This window comes from Bidens hawaiensis, unplaced genomic scaffold (assembly GCF_021521415.1).
Source record: "Bidens hawaiensis isolate Kalapana, Puna unplaced genomic scaffold, B.hawaiensis_p1.1 tig00012636_1, whole genome shotgun sequence".
Classification (NCBI taxonomy): Eukaryota; Viridiplantae; Streptophyta; class Magnoliopsida; order Asterales; family Asteraceae; genus Bidens; species Bidens hawaiensis.
The window spans coordinates 225724-242622 of record NW_027492042.1 but is presented as its reverse complement, the minus strand read 5'-3'; the positions used below and the strand labels follow the sequence as shown (position 1 = coordinate 242622).

The 16899-nt window shown below is 34.2% G+C and overlaps 1 protein-coding gene and 2 pseudogenes across 1 annotated transcript; 1 reads left to right on the top strand and 2 right to left on the bottom strand.

Annotated features, from left to right (window-relative positions):
• Window positions 1–3217: 3217 nt before the first annotated feature.
• Window positions 3218–5727, bottom strand: LOC143541687 (6,7-dimethyl-8-ribityllumazine synthase, chloroplastic-like). The gene is made up of 8 exons (XM_077034445.1): window positions 5541–5727; window positions 5328–5446; window positions 4317–4412; window positions 4023–4118; window positions 3865–3943; window positions 3725–3771; window positions 3592–3651; window positions 3218–3506 (listed from the first exon to the last, which is right to left on the bottom strand). Exons 1-8 carry the CDS (start codon window positions 5698–5700, stop codon window positions 3465–3467), a joined length of 699 nt encoding a protein of 232 aa, XP_076890560.1. The 5' UTR covers window positions 5701–5727; the 3' UTR covers window positions 3218–3464.
• A 2871-nt stretch (window positions 5728–8598) lies between these two features.
• On the bottom strand, window positions 8599–11284 carry LOC143541686 (putative pentatricopeptide repeat-containing protein At5g08310, mitochondrial; annotated as a pseudogene).
• Window positions 11285–12895: 1611 nt separating this feature from the next.
• On the top strand, window positions 12896–16899 carry LOC143541684 (ribose-phosphate pyrophosphokinase 4-like; annotated as a pseudogene).

Genomic DNA, 16899 nt, shown 5'->3' with positions numbered 1-16899 from the left:
CATATTTACTTTTTTAATTTCACTTTTAACCCAACTTCCCCCCGATTTTCAAACGATCGTAACTTTTTCGTACGATAATATTTTTTAAAAAATTGCACTATAAAAATGAGCGTTTAATTCTCTCTAATTTGAGTATGATATTGCCATAGTTTGTTTAAGTTATAAAAATGACAATTTTTGTGTCCAAGTTTGATGTTTTTGTGTTAAACCGTGAGCCAAATCATTAGTAATGGTATTTTGTTGTCGAAAACTGAAACCGGAACGTTGAAACTTGAAAACAACCAAACCGAATCATTATCAACGATTCGGTTCCGATTTGGTTTGTACATTGATAGCAGTTGAGTTTAAAATAAGAATGATTAATACAAATATACCAACAAACGTATGGTTTCACGTTTAAATAAAACAATAAACGCCCATAAATCTATTACAAGATTACTAAGGTCTGTGTTTCCCGTTGCATCACGCGAGGCACCCGTCTAGTAGCTTATAATATAGTGAGCATGTTATTGGAAATGGAAACAAACCATTTCTTTTCTTAAATAATAACAAAACACAATATACTAACTTGATCATTTTTTAAACTTCCAAACAACAAATTATATGATAGTTAGAAACTTAAACAGTAGAAGCACATCCATCCATGTTACAACTAAGTATATGGTTTTAATATTCCAAGCGACTTGATTAATAAAACAGAGTAGAAAAATCTAGCTAATTAGGACAAAAGCATTAATTTATTTCCTCATTTATAACATACACAAATAAAGGAAGATCAATACCTGCAATGCTGCTCGATATATTAGTCCCTCGTCAGCATTCACTGGTGCATTTGAAACAGACATTGGGGACCTCAGCGGCGGTGAAGTAGCTGAATCCCTTTCAGATGAGTCATTGTATGCTTTATATCCTTCTGGATCCCAATCACTCGATTCGCTATCTTCCAAACTAGTATCCATCGGTTCCATTGGAGACACTACAATTCAATTAACCAAAATCAGCACCTCCTAAAGCCCAATTTCTGAATTAACATAGATTATATGAGTCTCAAAACATGAAATCACAAAAATTAACCAAAAGATGACCTAACAAACTCATTCAATGAAAACTGACATTACAAAGCAGCATTAACGAATGAAATGAGGATTTTAGCATGATCAAGCACTTATTCTTAACCGAACTATTCATATTTTTCATATAATGCTAGCTTGTATACCTCCAATTCATTCATGTGTTTCATGATCAAGCACTTATTATTCACCGAACTGAAAACTCAAACGAACCTAACAAACCGAACAGGTTATCCGAAAACTAGGGTTGCAAACGAGCCGATCCGCTCACGAGCTACTCGAGATCGGCTCGTGAAATAGCTTGATCGAGCCTAAGCCTAAAACAATCTCGTTTAATAAACGAGCTTGGGCCCGAGCTTCACTTGTGAAGCTTGAGCCGGCTCCTAATCCTATACAAGCCTGTCATTTTTATAATATATATATATATATATATAATACTATTAGTTAATATGTATAATGTTATGAAAAAATAACTAAACAATATATATATATTATATTGTATATAAAATTATAATTGAAAAAAATACAAAAATAATTATAAATATATAAAAATTAATTAATTAATTGTAAACAAGCTGAGCCACTCACGAGCCAAACTCGAGCTTTAGAAATATAGATCGAAACAGGCCGAGCTCGAGCTCTGGTAAGTTAAGCGAGACGAGCTCGAGCCTAGTCGAGATCAGGCTAGTGTGTAAGTTAAACGAGACGAGCTCGAGGCTAGTGTGTAAGTTAAACAAGCCGAGGCTCGGTTCGTGCTCATTTACACCCCTACCGAAGGCCGATTGGTTAATAAAATAGATTAACCGGTTTCTTGCAGTTTAGGCTAATAAACGAACCGAAATGTGACCTAAAATTCTGGAATTAGGTTTACGCATTGTGAGATTGTAGTAAAAAGGACGAATAGTAAAGGATTAACAGGAAATTGAGTTTAATAGACGTACGTACAGTTATTATGTGTGCAATCGTCAGGAGTGAAGATCGATCAAAACCCTAACACCCCTGCTTTTGTTTTGATTGCAGACAATCAGTAGGCAGTGTAGTGTGTGTTCTATTACCAACTTTTATATGACGTTATTCAAAATATTTCGGTTTGGCGGATTGCAAGGTATGACTGAAATGGTTATTAAACACTCACTAGTAAGACAAACTTTTGTTTAAAACTAAATTATTAATAACTTTTTTGAAACTAAAATTTGGAATCTCCTTTGCTTCTTTAAATTCCGGAATCTCTTTTGCGATCACATTTATTATCCCTATCTCTATAATTACACTACATTTCTCTCTCATGTTCAATTAAATAATATTTTTTATACCTTTATCATTACAGTTTTCTCTCTCCTCTACTTACAGTCAATCCAACAAATATTAAAAAATAAATAGGGGCAAACAATGTTCCCCAAATTTACAAAAAAATCACTACATTTCTCTCTGTTCTTTTTTGTCATCTCCATCATCTGACTTATCCACATATCCATTGGACTCTATACGATTATATGAAACTTATACGATCGTTTAAGACTTTAGAATATGTCATAAACATTCCATACGATAGTATGGCAACCATACGATCATTTTTTTTATTTAAAAAAAAACAACCAGCAACTTTGAAGATTGATGTGTGTGTTAACCACTGACGTAGGATGGCTGACATCTTATATCACGTCTGGAATATTGTATCGTGTCGTTGCGTAAAACGAGGGTAAGTATGCATGGAATATTATATCATATTTCCTTTGACAACCACATCTGTATACTATCACAAATCTAAACGCATTATTGACACATGATGGTTGAAGATATGTTAGTTAAAATGAAAAATTTACATAAGAATGTTGTCGTTGACTCTCGTTGTCACCCAAATCTCACAAGACATCACGTTTTAGATTATGTTGACGCAATACTATGTCAAAATCATTAAGTTATACGAGCCATATAAATCAAAATCTTACATTCTAGTGTCATATACCTCGTATGATTAATGTCATAACACACCACCATTGTCACACCGGTCAATATTATTATATAACCTCTATAAACAAATTTTGTCATACCATGTTATCATACGGGACATATAATATAACAACCCGTATGATTTGGTGAATAAGTCATACATTTAGTATGACTTGTCACTTGTTATAGTACACTAGTGATGTTTTCTTCATCAATGACTATGCTAATTAAAAATCAACATCCATTCTCAAGTTTTTCCACTTGATTCTCACCATTATTAAGCTGAAATATGTCATGTACTCAACAAAACCACAATATTCTTTTTAATTTTCCTTGAAAATTACAAACAAAAAAAATGCGAGAAAAGATTAATCGGCTCTATAAGTAGTTTAAATGAGAGGAAACTCATATTCGTCGTGCATTTACCAGACTGTCCCACAACAATTAGTCCTTCAAATGATGCTCAAACAGAGATGCCATTTCAATCTGCAAAAAGATCAGGTCAACTTACATATGCATGTATTTATAACTATATATATGTGAGCATGTTAATAAAAAAAAGTCAACTTACAGCAGTCAAAGCTGCCTCGGACCCCTTGTTCCCTGCTTTACCGCCAGCACGATTCAAGGCCTAATACATATGCACATACATACATATATTTAGACAATTATAAAAAAACACATAAGACAATTCACAAATTTACCTGATCCATGTCTTCACATGTCAAGACTCCAAATATGCAAGGAACGCCTAAAACATTGTAATTGAATAACATGAAATCAGTTCAAGCAAAAAAACTTACAGTTAAATTTGTTAATCTTTAAATAAAAATGTAAATCAAACCTGAATTAATTCCAGCTGAAAGAACTCCAGATGCAGCTGTATTAGCAACAGCATCATAGTGAGTAGTATCACCTCTTACCTAAAAATACATAAATAGTTAGTTATATACATTCAGACATCGATGGCAATGTATAACTTGGGAATAACAATAATATTACCACGGCTCCAATACACAAGATTGCATTGTATTTCCCTGATTTTCCAAGCTTTTGAGCAACCAACCCAATCTCAAAACTACCAGGAACCCACACGACCTAATAAGTTTAAACACAATATTAGTCACAATATACTCATAAACGGTTCAACCAAATTGCATGTGATAATTCTAACCAACCAAGAATGATTGATAGCCAAACACTAATTATTAAAAGCTTGTTTTAACATGTTGCGATTTGGTTATAGCCCACAAAAAGTATAGAATTCAAGAAAGAAAAACAAGAAGTATTACATACATCAATGTCTTCTTCCCTCACTGAATATTTCTTAAACGTGTCCAAAGCACCCTCCAGCAATGGCCTTGTAACAATTTCATTGAACCTTGCAACAACCTATGTCATGATAAGTAGTAACATATAACAAAATGTCAAAATATACAGAACATTTTGTTTAATTAAGATTAAACGATTGTTACAGAACAAGCTACAGTTCTATGTTATAAATGAAACCTAGAATCATCAATGTGAATTACACTCTGCAAGCTAAAACACCGCATCAACTCAAAAGAATGCCAGTAAAAGGAACTAAATTTTGTTTTTAAATATGATAGTAGCATCAGTATTGTAAAAATCGCAATTAGGCACTGATCAATCGAAAATCAGAGTGCTATCGAATTGATTTCACCTAATAAGTCGATACCAGTAAAAATTGGTAAAACATCAGTCAAAATTGGTCGAAATCATTGAAGTGTATGAAAAATAATACTTATTTTGAAAAATCATATATAATAATTTGTATTTTGGGGTGTAAACATTCCGAGCCAAGCCCGAGCTCAGCTTGTTTTGACTCCCAAGAGCCCAAGCTTGGCTCGTGAGTGATTTTTATAAGCTCGGGCTCGACTTGTTTATCATTTGTTAATCAATTTATACACATTTTCAACAAATCTTATATACTTTGAGAAAAAACTTAAGCGAGCCTAAGCTCGCCTCGAGCTCGTGTAGTATCTTAAACGAGCCAAACCTTGGTTCGAGCTCGGTTGTGCAGTGTGAAATTAATACATAGAAGTCCAAAAGAGGTCAAACTTAAAGATACACAAGGCTCGTCCACGAGCTTCCCATACAAGGCTTGAGCTCAAATAAACGAGCTTTATTTGAGGCTCGGGGTCGTTTCAAGCTTTTTATCGAGTAGCTACGCACGTTTGCACCCCTAATTTCTATTGCATTTGCTACTCATAGAACTAACTACATTAAACACTTAAACCACACTTATAAGTTTCATATTCTAAAGATAAAATGAAGTAAACTAACAATGGCGAACCGGAACCCCTCGGCTTTCGTCAAGAACCCGGTGAATTGGCGAACAGCTTCGGTTTGAACCGACAGTTTCTTCCTCTCTGCTGGTGCTACAAACAGCGAATTAGATAAACCTAACATTAACAGAGAGTAATTAATAAGTGTAAATTAAACAAATTGAATAAATTGAATGTGGAATTTGAAACCCTAGATGTTATGTTATGTTACCTTTTGAGGGAAACTGAATGAGTGGTGACGTGGAGATTTGACGGTGATAAAGAAGAGATAGTGAAGATGAGCGATGGGTAGATGATGATAAAATTGATGAATTGGTGGTGTTGTGAAGACGATGAAGAAGAATGGTTGATGAACATGAAGCAGCCGCCATTGTTGTAGAGTTTGGGTGGAGTGTGTAGTGTAATTCAGTTTGTCTATCAATTTCGTGAACGGTTTGACGGGAAGTTCGTTTATAGTCATTCGTTAATAAATAAATGAACGACTGTGAGCAAAAAAGTTGTGTTTATTTAAGTTAGGGGTGTTCAAAATATGATTCGAATTCGAAACATTCGAAATTCGACTCGATTCGAATTCGAATATGAAGATTCGAATTCGATTTCAAAATATTCGAATTCGATTCGATTCGTATTCGAGTATAGTAATCGAATACAAATCGAATACGAATTCATGATTTTTATTCGATTCGAAATTCGAATTCAAATTATATAATATATTAATATATATATTTAATTTATTAATTTGGGTCAAATCCTTAAATAATAAATGTCAAAACATAATAAATCTCAATAATCCATACTGATATTTCTTAATTTTGTCAATGCTTAATTTTGAACCTATTTTCATGTGGTATTGTAGCTACTTTAAACTTATATTTATTTGTTTTACATTGATGATTATGATTTTTAAAGTTTTTGACAAATGTGAACTTGAATCAATTCAAATTTATTCGAATTCGAGTTTCAAATACGAATAGAATCGAATTTCGAATATGGGATGTAATACGAATACGAATCGAATAATCCAACTTTTAAATGAATACGAATCGAATACGAATACCAGCAAAAAAATAAATTATTCGAATTGTTCGATTCGATTAACTTGAAAATTCGTTATTCGATTCGATGAACACCCCTAATTTAAGTAAACAAACGAACATGAACACATGTTTCATTCGTTCACTTATGTTTGTGAGCATGCATTTATGATTGTTTATCTATGTGCATTTTTTGAATGAAACGTTGGTATAATCGTCTACTTAATGTTTTATATTTGTTCGTTTGTGTTAATTAACGCCTTGTTCTTGAGTTTTTTTAAATGAGAGAAAGGGAAAGAAAACTAAAGATAGTTAAAAAATGGGTGTTCTTGAGTTTTTTAAAAGAGGGAAATGAAAGGAGTATGAGGAGTTAGGAGGGATTAAATTGATGTTTTTTCCCAAAAAATTATCCTCCTAAAAATGGGATGATTACTAAGGATAACATAGTTATCATTTTCTTTCCTCTAACTTCCTTCCAACTCAAGAACACACCTAATTAAAAAAAAATTCCGTTCCCTTCCCTTTCTTATCCTTCCCTCTCCTTTTATTTTCTTTTCTTGGTTAAAAAAAACTCAAGAACAAGGCATAAGTGTGTTCATTTATGTTTGTACACATATGTTTGTTTATCCTTGTTTTGTTCAGTTATGTTCATTTATATTTGTGAACTGTTCATTTAGATTTTAAATGCGGACATAGATGAACACGAACATGTACATTTCTTAAACGAAATAACATGAACACGGATATTTGTCCTATTAAGTGTTCGTGTTTGTTCAGTTTGTTTACATACCTATTTGTATGTGTGACTTAACTTTTTTCTATGTTGTCATACACCCACTATACGAGTCATATATGTCTCATATGACTTGTATGGTGGGTGTTTGAATATGTCAAAGGATATGTGAATAACCAAAATCTGGAAGTTGCTTTATATATCACCAGTTTTCTTTAATTTAAAATGCATGATAATTATTAATATATTATTTTGTGCATTAGTAAAACTTATGAGGAAATGTTCATGATTTTTTACACATACTTCACTTTTATAGTAAAAACTGAAGTTGATTAGTTTTCACGAATCAAGTTATTTTGAATGAAGTTTGATTATTCGTTATGCTATACAACATCACTTGACACTCCGGGACAGGGTGTTTAAATACGAACCCTTGAAACTTCCCAACATGATGTACTCACCTAATTCCATACCACCTCTTGTGGTGTTCTAGCTCCATTATTTGAACCCTCACGTTTCCAAGAAAATCAACCCCCTTTCTCCTTATTTTCCTCTCATCCAATGCGAGTTCATGAACCTGGAATGATCTCAAAATGATCCCATCTAGCATGATTGAGGCAATTGTAGCGGTGTTCCCGACCAACCCTTACAACCCTAAACTCTATTTGGCGAATACCCCCCCCCCCCCTTTCCCCTTTGGCCCATCAATTTTACCCGCACCTGACTAATATAACCCGACCGACTCAATTTCACATCTACCAGATTAACTTGACCAAACCAAACACATTACCCGAAAACCGATTAACCCTATTGTTATTAGAATTAGACCTTTCAAAATCAAATTAAAATATATAGTCCATTTATATGGAGGCCAATTGGAGCACACATTTATTGGGTTTGGTACTAAAGGCATGTTGCCCTTATCCTGAAGGCATATATACTTCACTCTTTCTGAAAAGTCAATCCTACCCCAAATGTTCCTCACTATCAACATACTCACAGTCACCACAACATAAAGAAAGAAGAAAAAATTTAAAACTTCCAATAACTTTCATTCTTCTAATCTGTTCAAAAATACATTTTAAACTCGAAAATATGTTCGAGTTTTAACTTATTGGAAAGTGAGTTAAAATCCATGAATGGCAAAACAACCAATGTACTCTCACAAATGCAACAACAAAAGAACTAAAACATGAAGTCACAAGCATGTGCTAAACTAAAAAAAAAAAACATTGTACCACAATATGCATCTATTTGGAATTATTGACAATTTGACATTTCAACCAGAAGCCAAGTTCAGATTTAATGATTAAACAAATATTAATATTAAACATAATGTATGTATTCCTTCAAAATGAGCTCCAAAAATGAGATACCGTTTATATACAGTTCTTGATATATTGACCCGATAACTAAGCTTGTGTTCGGTCATCCAGATAACACACAGGAATTCACGATACCATTCAACCCAATCAAAAATCAACTTTGAGTCAAAACTCCATTAAACTGACCGACAGGCTCGACCACTCGACATACCTCAAGTTCCCCTGCCGAGCTCCCCAAACGAAGCCACCCTTCCAAAATGAGGAGCACACTTTGTTGAACAAGCACATTCAAGTGGGCGCCAACTGGAACAGACGGTACAGCGAAAACAACTGAAAGAGCCAACCTCAATGCAATTACGCAGCAACATCTATGTTGCAAGGAATAAAGTGATCATAGAAACTGTAGCTGCAGAGCTAGCAATCCGAGCTATACAAATACAACTACGGCCCACCTGTTTCTAACAAATGACCCGGAACACTACCATCTTTAATAAGATTCTTGACTTCCAAACAGGTCAACTCATCATCCAACAGTTTGACCAAAGCTTCCTTTAACACAATACAATACCTATCAACAGAATCCGGAACCCGTTCATCTTTAATCATCTTTCTCAAAACATAAACCGCCTTCGGTGCATTCGATACGGAAACAAACGCATCTATTAACATCACATAAACATAACCATCTACCTTCATATTCTTCGCTTCCATTTCTTCAAAATATACCAATCCTAAATCCGGTTTCCCACATTTACAAAGTCCATTAATAAAACCCATATAAGCTATCTTACTCAGGTCACAAACTTTGACCATTTCATTCCAAGTCAACACAGCTTCGTCTGACTTTCCAGCATTACAAAATCCATCAATCAGAGTAGAATAAGTAATAACATTCGGGTTTCGTTTCTTCTCACTCATCATTGAAAAGAAACAAACCGCTTGATCAAGCTCACCACTTTTGCAATACGCATCTATTAACAAATTATACGTCACAACAGACGGTACAAACGATTTTTGTAACATTTCATCGTAAATGTCACGAGCTTCCGACACTCGTTTATCTTTACAAAGACCGTTTATGATAGTATTATACGCAACCACATCGGGACAATGCCCGTTAGCAGATATATCCTTAAACATTTTTAACGCATAATTGATTTCTCCAATCTTTAACCAACCGTCAATAACTGTAGAATAAGCAATCATATCCGGAAAATATCCGATTTCCTTCATTATTGCCAAAAAGCTACACGCGTCGGCCGCTTTTCGGTTTATTGATAAGTTTTTCACAAGCAAAGTGTAATGTTTGATCCATGGTTGATGCCCGTGAGTATGCATTTCACGAAGCACGTCTATGGCACCACTCACATCACAAATCTTGCAATAATATCCAAATATAGAGTTGTGAGTAAATTGCGAAGGTAAAAAACCATTCGTTTTCATATCATCAAGAAGCTCGTGACATTTGTCCACTTTGTTTGCATTGCTTAAAGCGTTAATCAGATTATTGTAAATAAGTAAGCTTTTTTTACAACCGATTCGATCCATATCATTAAAGAGGTCTAAACCAATGTCTAACTCACCTTTTTCGCATAAACTGCTAACGACAATTTCAAAAGACGAGGCGTCTAAAGAAACAAGATTTTGAATCTTGAAAGTGTCATCATCAACATCATCTTTGATGACTGCTTGAATGAGATGACGGGCTTTATCGGTTGACCCGCCTTTGACCAGACTAGTCAAAGCAGTATTAAACAATGTAGTCATGGATTTGTTATTCACATGATCTTTTGCCTCTTTCAGTAACAAGATCATATCTTTCTCATCGGATAAAGACGATATTAAACTCTTGAATATACTAACATCAGGACGAATGTTCAACTTATTCATCTGTGAGTACAATTCTAAACCTTTTTTAAACTCTTTTCCTTTGCAAAACCCTTCGATTATAACCGAATACAGCGAAATCCCGGGAACAAAGCCTAAAGTTTGCATCTTTTTTAACAAGTTTACCGCATAATCGACTGTACCATTCTTCACAAACCCGTGAATCAAAACATAAAAAGTCTTCTCATTCAAACTAATCTTAAACTCACCCATCTTATCAATCAACCGAACCGCTTCCTCCACCTGACCCGCTTTAGTCAACGACACAATCAATATCGTGAAAACATACGAGTCAACCCACCCGCACCCCTCCATCTGTCCAAACACATCCAACGCCTTTTCAAACATATTCGCCCGACAATAACACTGCAAAACCGAAGTCAACGTAAACTTATCCAACTTCCACCCGTTATCCCTCATCTCACTCATCCGCACCTCCATCAACTCAACCGACCCCGCCTTCGAAACCGCCTCCAACAACGCGTTATAACTATTATCATTCACCACACACCCCATTCTCTTAACATGATCGAAAAGCTCGTTCGCCTCATTAACCATCCCTAACCCACCTAAACACCTAATAAAGAACCCTAACCCACCCGGGGTAACGTAACAATTTGAACTAATGAAATCAAGATACAAAATTTTCATTGGGGCATTTTGTAAGTGTAGCAATTGTGGCGGTACCCGGATTGGGTTGATGCCCAATTGAAGAACTTGAAGGCTGGTTGCCAGTTCTTGAAGCCTTTGAGGGCTGTTTCGACTGTGTTTGTGGTGAGTTTGAAGTCAAATTGGGTTAGTTTTGATGGGTTTTGGTGGGTGAAGATGGAGATGAGGTTGGTGACTGTTTGGAGGGTGTGTGGTGAGTGAGATGAGTGGTTTGTGAAGTGGGTTTTGGAGTGAATTTGATGGGTTTGAGCTAAGGGTTTGAAGATGAAGATGAAGACCATGCGGCTGAGTGTCATGGTTTTGGGTTTATCAGAACATGTATGCAGTTCACTGGAGTCTGGGTTCAGCCATAAGAGTTATTACTTACTAAGAATGTTATTACTTATTAAGAATGTTGTAAATATCCGGACTACGTGTCGATTAATCTCTGATTAATTATTAGTTCTCACTTTACTGATTAATTTTAGGTTAATCAGTCAATGGTTAAATCCGGCCAAAACTAGGATTAATCAGAGTTAGTCGGCTTTTTCCGACGAGCTTCTGACCAAAATCGATGGTTTCCAACAAAATTCCGTTCAAAATCAGCGGTTCCAATAAGATTCCAGCCAATTTCTAGCAAAAAAGTGTGTTGTGTATATATAAAACTGAAAACCATACATTAAAATCCAATATGTTAATTCTGATTAATATCAATTAGTCATGATTAATCAGTAGTCCTTACTTCAGCGCCCGATTAAGGACTAGCGATTTTTACAATACTAAATTTCGGTATAATTAAACTCAAGAATTCAGACATAAGATTGAATATCCAATAAAGTTGTATTTTTGACGTTATATATATATTATATGTCGGTTAAGTTACATTTTGATGTGTAAAATCAAACAAATGTAGCGATGCTGATATTCTTTTGGTTATGTTACACTGCTGGTATTGTTATGAACCAATGCCGATTGAACTTTCTCTTCGTAACACACGGGTTGAAGTCCACCTGTTTAAAATCAAAATCAAATGAAACTTGAATTAAGTTTTAGTATGTTTTTTAAATCACCCCTCAGCATCAAATAATTTAATATGAAACCTAAAAAATTGATATTGTAATGAAGATAATTGTACTTTAGTATTTTGAAATTAGGTTAATCATATTCATTGCAATAGACAATATTTTGTAGAAACATAAAAAAGCCTTTTTGTAACTTGTTCTAAATTGGCTAATTTATAAACATGTCAAATAATATGGCTTAGAGCCACCATATAATGTTTTAATAATACCTTTTAAATGACTTGACTTTGAGTTTTTAAAAGTCGACCTAAAATTCATCTTCTTAAACTTAAAAGAGCCCAGTCAAGCTGAGCAGTTTAACACTTTAACATTGACAGCTTTGGTGCCGCTAAGCCCCTATAAGGCCAAGTGACGGCACCATAGTGTTCCACATCATTTTATTATTATTATTATTAAATTTGATAATAAAACGATTGTTGCCTTAACTCACCTACGAAATGCCCAGGATGGACAACTTTAGGTTTCTATTGACGCCCGGGTTTTGCCGAGCTTTATGTTCACTTCCGGTATCGTAACGAATGTAACCGAATCCGACCGAATTTGCGTCGACTCACTATCGAAACACCCGGGATCACTTAGGTTTTACCAACAGCGAGTTTTACGGACTCATTGTTACAACGCTTAATACCGACAAGTGACAACGCTCGGGTTTACCACTTTACATGTGTTATTTTCATATTTTAATGTTTTGTATGTTAATCAACTGAACTCTCAGTGGTGCGAACAACTGCAATATGACATAAACATATTCGATCTGCCCGGCATGTTATCCGACCTAGTTATCTACAAATATATTATTACTATTCTCATTTGAAAATGAGGTGGCTGGGCATTTTGGTTGGAATCATACTTTTTGAAAACAAAGCCCCAATAATAATAATAATATTTAAAAAGCAGTGACTCTCATTTCTTCAGAATCTACCACCAACAGTCTTCTTCAATTAATTACCAAAACCCTAACACATTCAAAATGGAGAAGCCGCAGAAGAAGCAAGTGCTTCTGTTCTACTGTGTAGAAGCTGAACAATTAGCTCGCAAAATAGCTGCTCAATCGGAACACATTCAGCTTCAATCCATCAACTGGAGGTTTAATAAACAAATATATTATTATTATTATTCTATGCTGTTTTCACTTCAACCTTTGATGTTGTTAAAAGCTATTTACTTTACGAGATTGTAGGGTTTTTAGTAGTTATTGTTGCAATTTGTATACTACTTTCATTTATCTAGGGCCGTCCAAACCGCTCGTTGCTCGCTCGGAAAAAGCTCGTTCGTTTTCCGCTCGAATGTAAATGAGCCGCTTTGCTCGGTTTGGTTTGTAAACGAGCCAAGCAACGAGCAAAGGTATGGTCGGTTCGGTTTATTTTTATATAATTATATATGAACAAATATAAATATATAGACAAAACACATAAATATAAGCTTAAAATTTTTTTAATCCCCTTTAAATTTTCCTATTCTGTCAGTTTTATAGTTTTATTTGTTCGCTTCAAGTTTCTAGAATACTTGAAGTTTGTCACATGATCATTATATCTCATATCAAAGTTATTTTTAAAAAAATTTTACAATCTATTACATTGTAATTTTTTTTGGGATAAAATTTCATATATAATCACTTACTACAAACGATTACAATAAAGAGGCGGGGAAACAGGCAACAAGCTGCGCAGCAACCCTCTTTTGGATAGCAAAGCCAATCCTACTAAAAACGAAACTTTGGGACCTAGGAGCTGAAGAGGTTCCGTGTACGACACACTAAACCCTACTTAAAAAGTTCACAACATTCAAACTTGTTTCTTATTGAAAATTTTAAAGTGAAAAGGAAATAAATAATGCTCGAAATCGCTCGATGTTCAATCGAAAAATGTTGGATTCGATTTTGGCTTGTTTCGGTTTTTGCTCGGTTCGAATTTCAGTCGTTCGATTTGTTTTGGTTGTTAAAGAGCCAAGCAACGAGCAAGCCTTCGCTCGGTTCGGCTCGGCTCGTGAATAGCCCTACATTTATCGCTCCATAAAATGCGAATTGCTTTTGGGGGATTCAACTATATAAAATTGTTTTTAGTTCGTTAGTAGTTCCTCAAGCTCAAGCTCGGATTGGGCTCGGCTTGTTTATTATTTTTAACTAAATTTAGATATTTATATTTATCTATACATATGTTTTTTAATTATTAATTTTTCTATAACATAATATATAATAACTAGAGGGATACCTGCACAATGCGACGGGGAACACAACTATTTTTTATATAAATAAAAAATTATTGCAATACCATTACAAAGAATAAAATGCTCGTTTTTATGATGTAATTTTTTAAAATATTAACGTATAAAAAGGTTATGGTCGTTTAAAAATCGTGGGGTAGTTGGTTTAAAAGTCAACAATAAGTTTTAAAGGATCATACCATATGTTTTTGATGTTGTAATTGCTTAAACTATTAAAAATTTGTAAAATTACGGTTTTGTCCTCCTTAAATGTATTATAATGTAGTATTGATATTGATATAGATAAGTATTTAATAAATATATATTAATAAAATTTATATAAATACTCAGCCTTATTTAGGGTTGCAAGCTGGCTAGAGCTCGATAACTGAAGCTCGGGCTCACACTCGTTCATTAACCAAGCTTATATTTAGGCTCGAGCTCGTTTAAGCTCGAATCAATTCGAGCCTTTTCTGAGCCGAACTTGAGTAACTCATGAACGGTTTGGCTCGTTTACACAGTGAAAGATGGTTATGGGAACTTGCTAGTTCCTATCATGAAAGTGAATATTGTTAAATATTAATTCGAAATCAATGAAAATCTTTGACATTTGAAGCCATATGTTGAAAGATATTGTAATTTATTGTTTTAACATATATACTGTTTTCAGGAGTTTTGATGATGGATTTCCTAACTTATTTATAAACAATGCACAAGATATCAGAGGGCAGCATGTATCTTTTCTTGCATCTTTCAGCTCACCGGCTGTAATATTCGAGCAGTTATCTGTTATATTTGCGCTTCCAAGGCTCTTTGTAGCTTCTTTCACTTTGGTTTTACCTTTCTTCCCAACTGGATCCTTTGAAAGAATGGAAGAAGAAGGTGATGTGGCTACTGCATTCACCATAGCAAGAATATTATCCAACATTCCAATATCAAGAGGCGGTCCCACAAGCATTGTCATATATGACATACATGCTTTGCAGGTTAGTTGAAGACTTGAAAGTATTTAAAGTTATTTGATGATGAATGTTGAATAACTAACATTAAGCGATTTCTAGTATAGTTTATGCTATTTGCTATAATTTATCTTTTTGCAGGAAAGGTTTTACTTTAGTGACAATGTTTTCCGTGTTTTGAAACTGGGATTCCGTTATTGAAACAACGTCTTCACGAGCTTCCAGATGCTGATAATGTAACAACCTCTTTTGTTTCTGTTTCAGTTTTATGCGGCTTATATTTAACTTTCATTATTATCAAGGAAAATCATGAAAATATCTATTTTGACCAATAAATTTAACAAAGTAGCCTTGACTTTATAAAATTACTAATCAACCAGAGCGTGACAAATTTCTTTTGACGCAACAGATTTCAATCTGTTGCAGCAGACCCATGCATCCAGAGGCCCCACGTATTTAAAAAAATGATTTCTTTTTATTTAAAATTAAAACGCGGCGCAGGAGATATCACTCTAACGTAGGAGATTTTAGTTGAGAGTCTTATCTGTCAGTGGTTGGTGGAAACTAAAAAATATTTTTTATATTTTTAAAAGGTCAAGTTTATACTGTTAATATCGTACGTCAAAATTGATATTTTCATGATTTTCTTGTATTTTACCAGATATTATACTCTTCAAGAATATTGTTTCCACATATTATGAAGATAATGTTTTTCTTTCATATGCTCTTTAGATTGTAAATGTGTTTCCAGATGATGGAGCTTGGAAGCGATTCCACAAGCAGTTGGATCACTTTCCCATGGTAAGTTGAATATTATTACAAAATAGCAAATTGAAAATGTATATAATATTTTACTTTCAGGTGGTTTGTGCAAAAGTTCGCGAGGGTGATAAAAGAATAGTAAGGTTGAAAGAAGGCAATCCTAGTGGTTTCCATGTAGTTATTGTTGATGATTTAGTGCAATCTGGGGGCACTTTAATTGAATGCCAGGTACTTTTTCGACACACTGTATGCTTTGCAGTTATTTGTTAGAATTAACGATGATCATTCTTTTGTTGCAGAAAGTTTTGGCAGCTCACGGTGCAACTAAAGTCAGTGCTTATGTCACTCACGCAGTGTTTCCTAAAAACTCGTGGGAAAAATTTGTTCACAAAAATGGTGGTAAGAATAAACCTTAAAATGTTTGATAAATAAAAATATCCTTGATTATCTTATTATGTTGTAAAGTAAAAAGTTATTGAATGGTCAGTTTTAATACTTTTTCTTTATACAGCATGCTTTTTTTTGTTAGATTTGGTAAATTAATCAGGATGCATACTTATATGACTATAATGCGTTAATTTAATAATCAAATAGTTGTTTAGATAGATATACAGGTTCTCACATTTTTTTGCTATTATCATGTGCAGAGAGCTCAAACAAGGCGTTTGCATACTTTTGGATAACCGATTCATGCCCGCCTACTGTGAAAAACATTGAAAACAAGGCTCCTTTTGAGGTGTTGAGTCTTGCGGGATCGATTGCAGATGCACTTCAAATATGATGGGCTGCTTCTATTGTTGTGGTTTATTTAACGAATAAACGAGTCGTTAACCAGTGATTAGTGATTATTCATCATGTCTAACCGCATGTGTGCCATTTGATGCATTGTAATCATGCAATTTTTGATGGGACCTAGAACTCTTAATAACAAATAACGT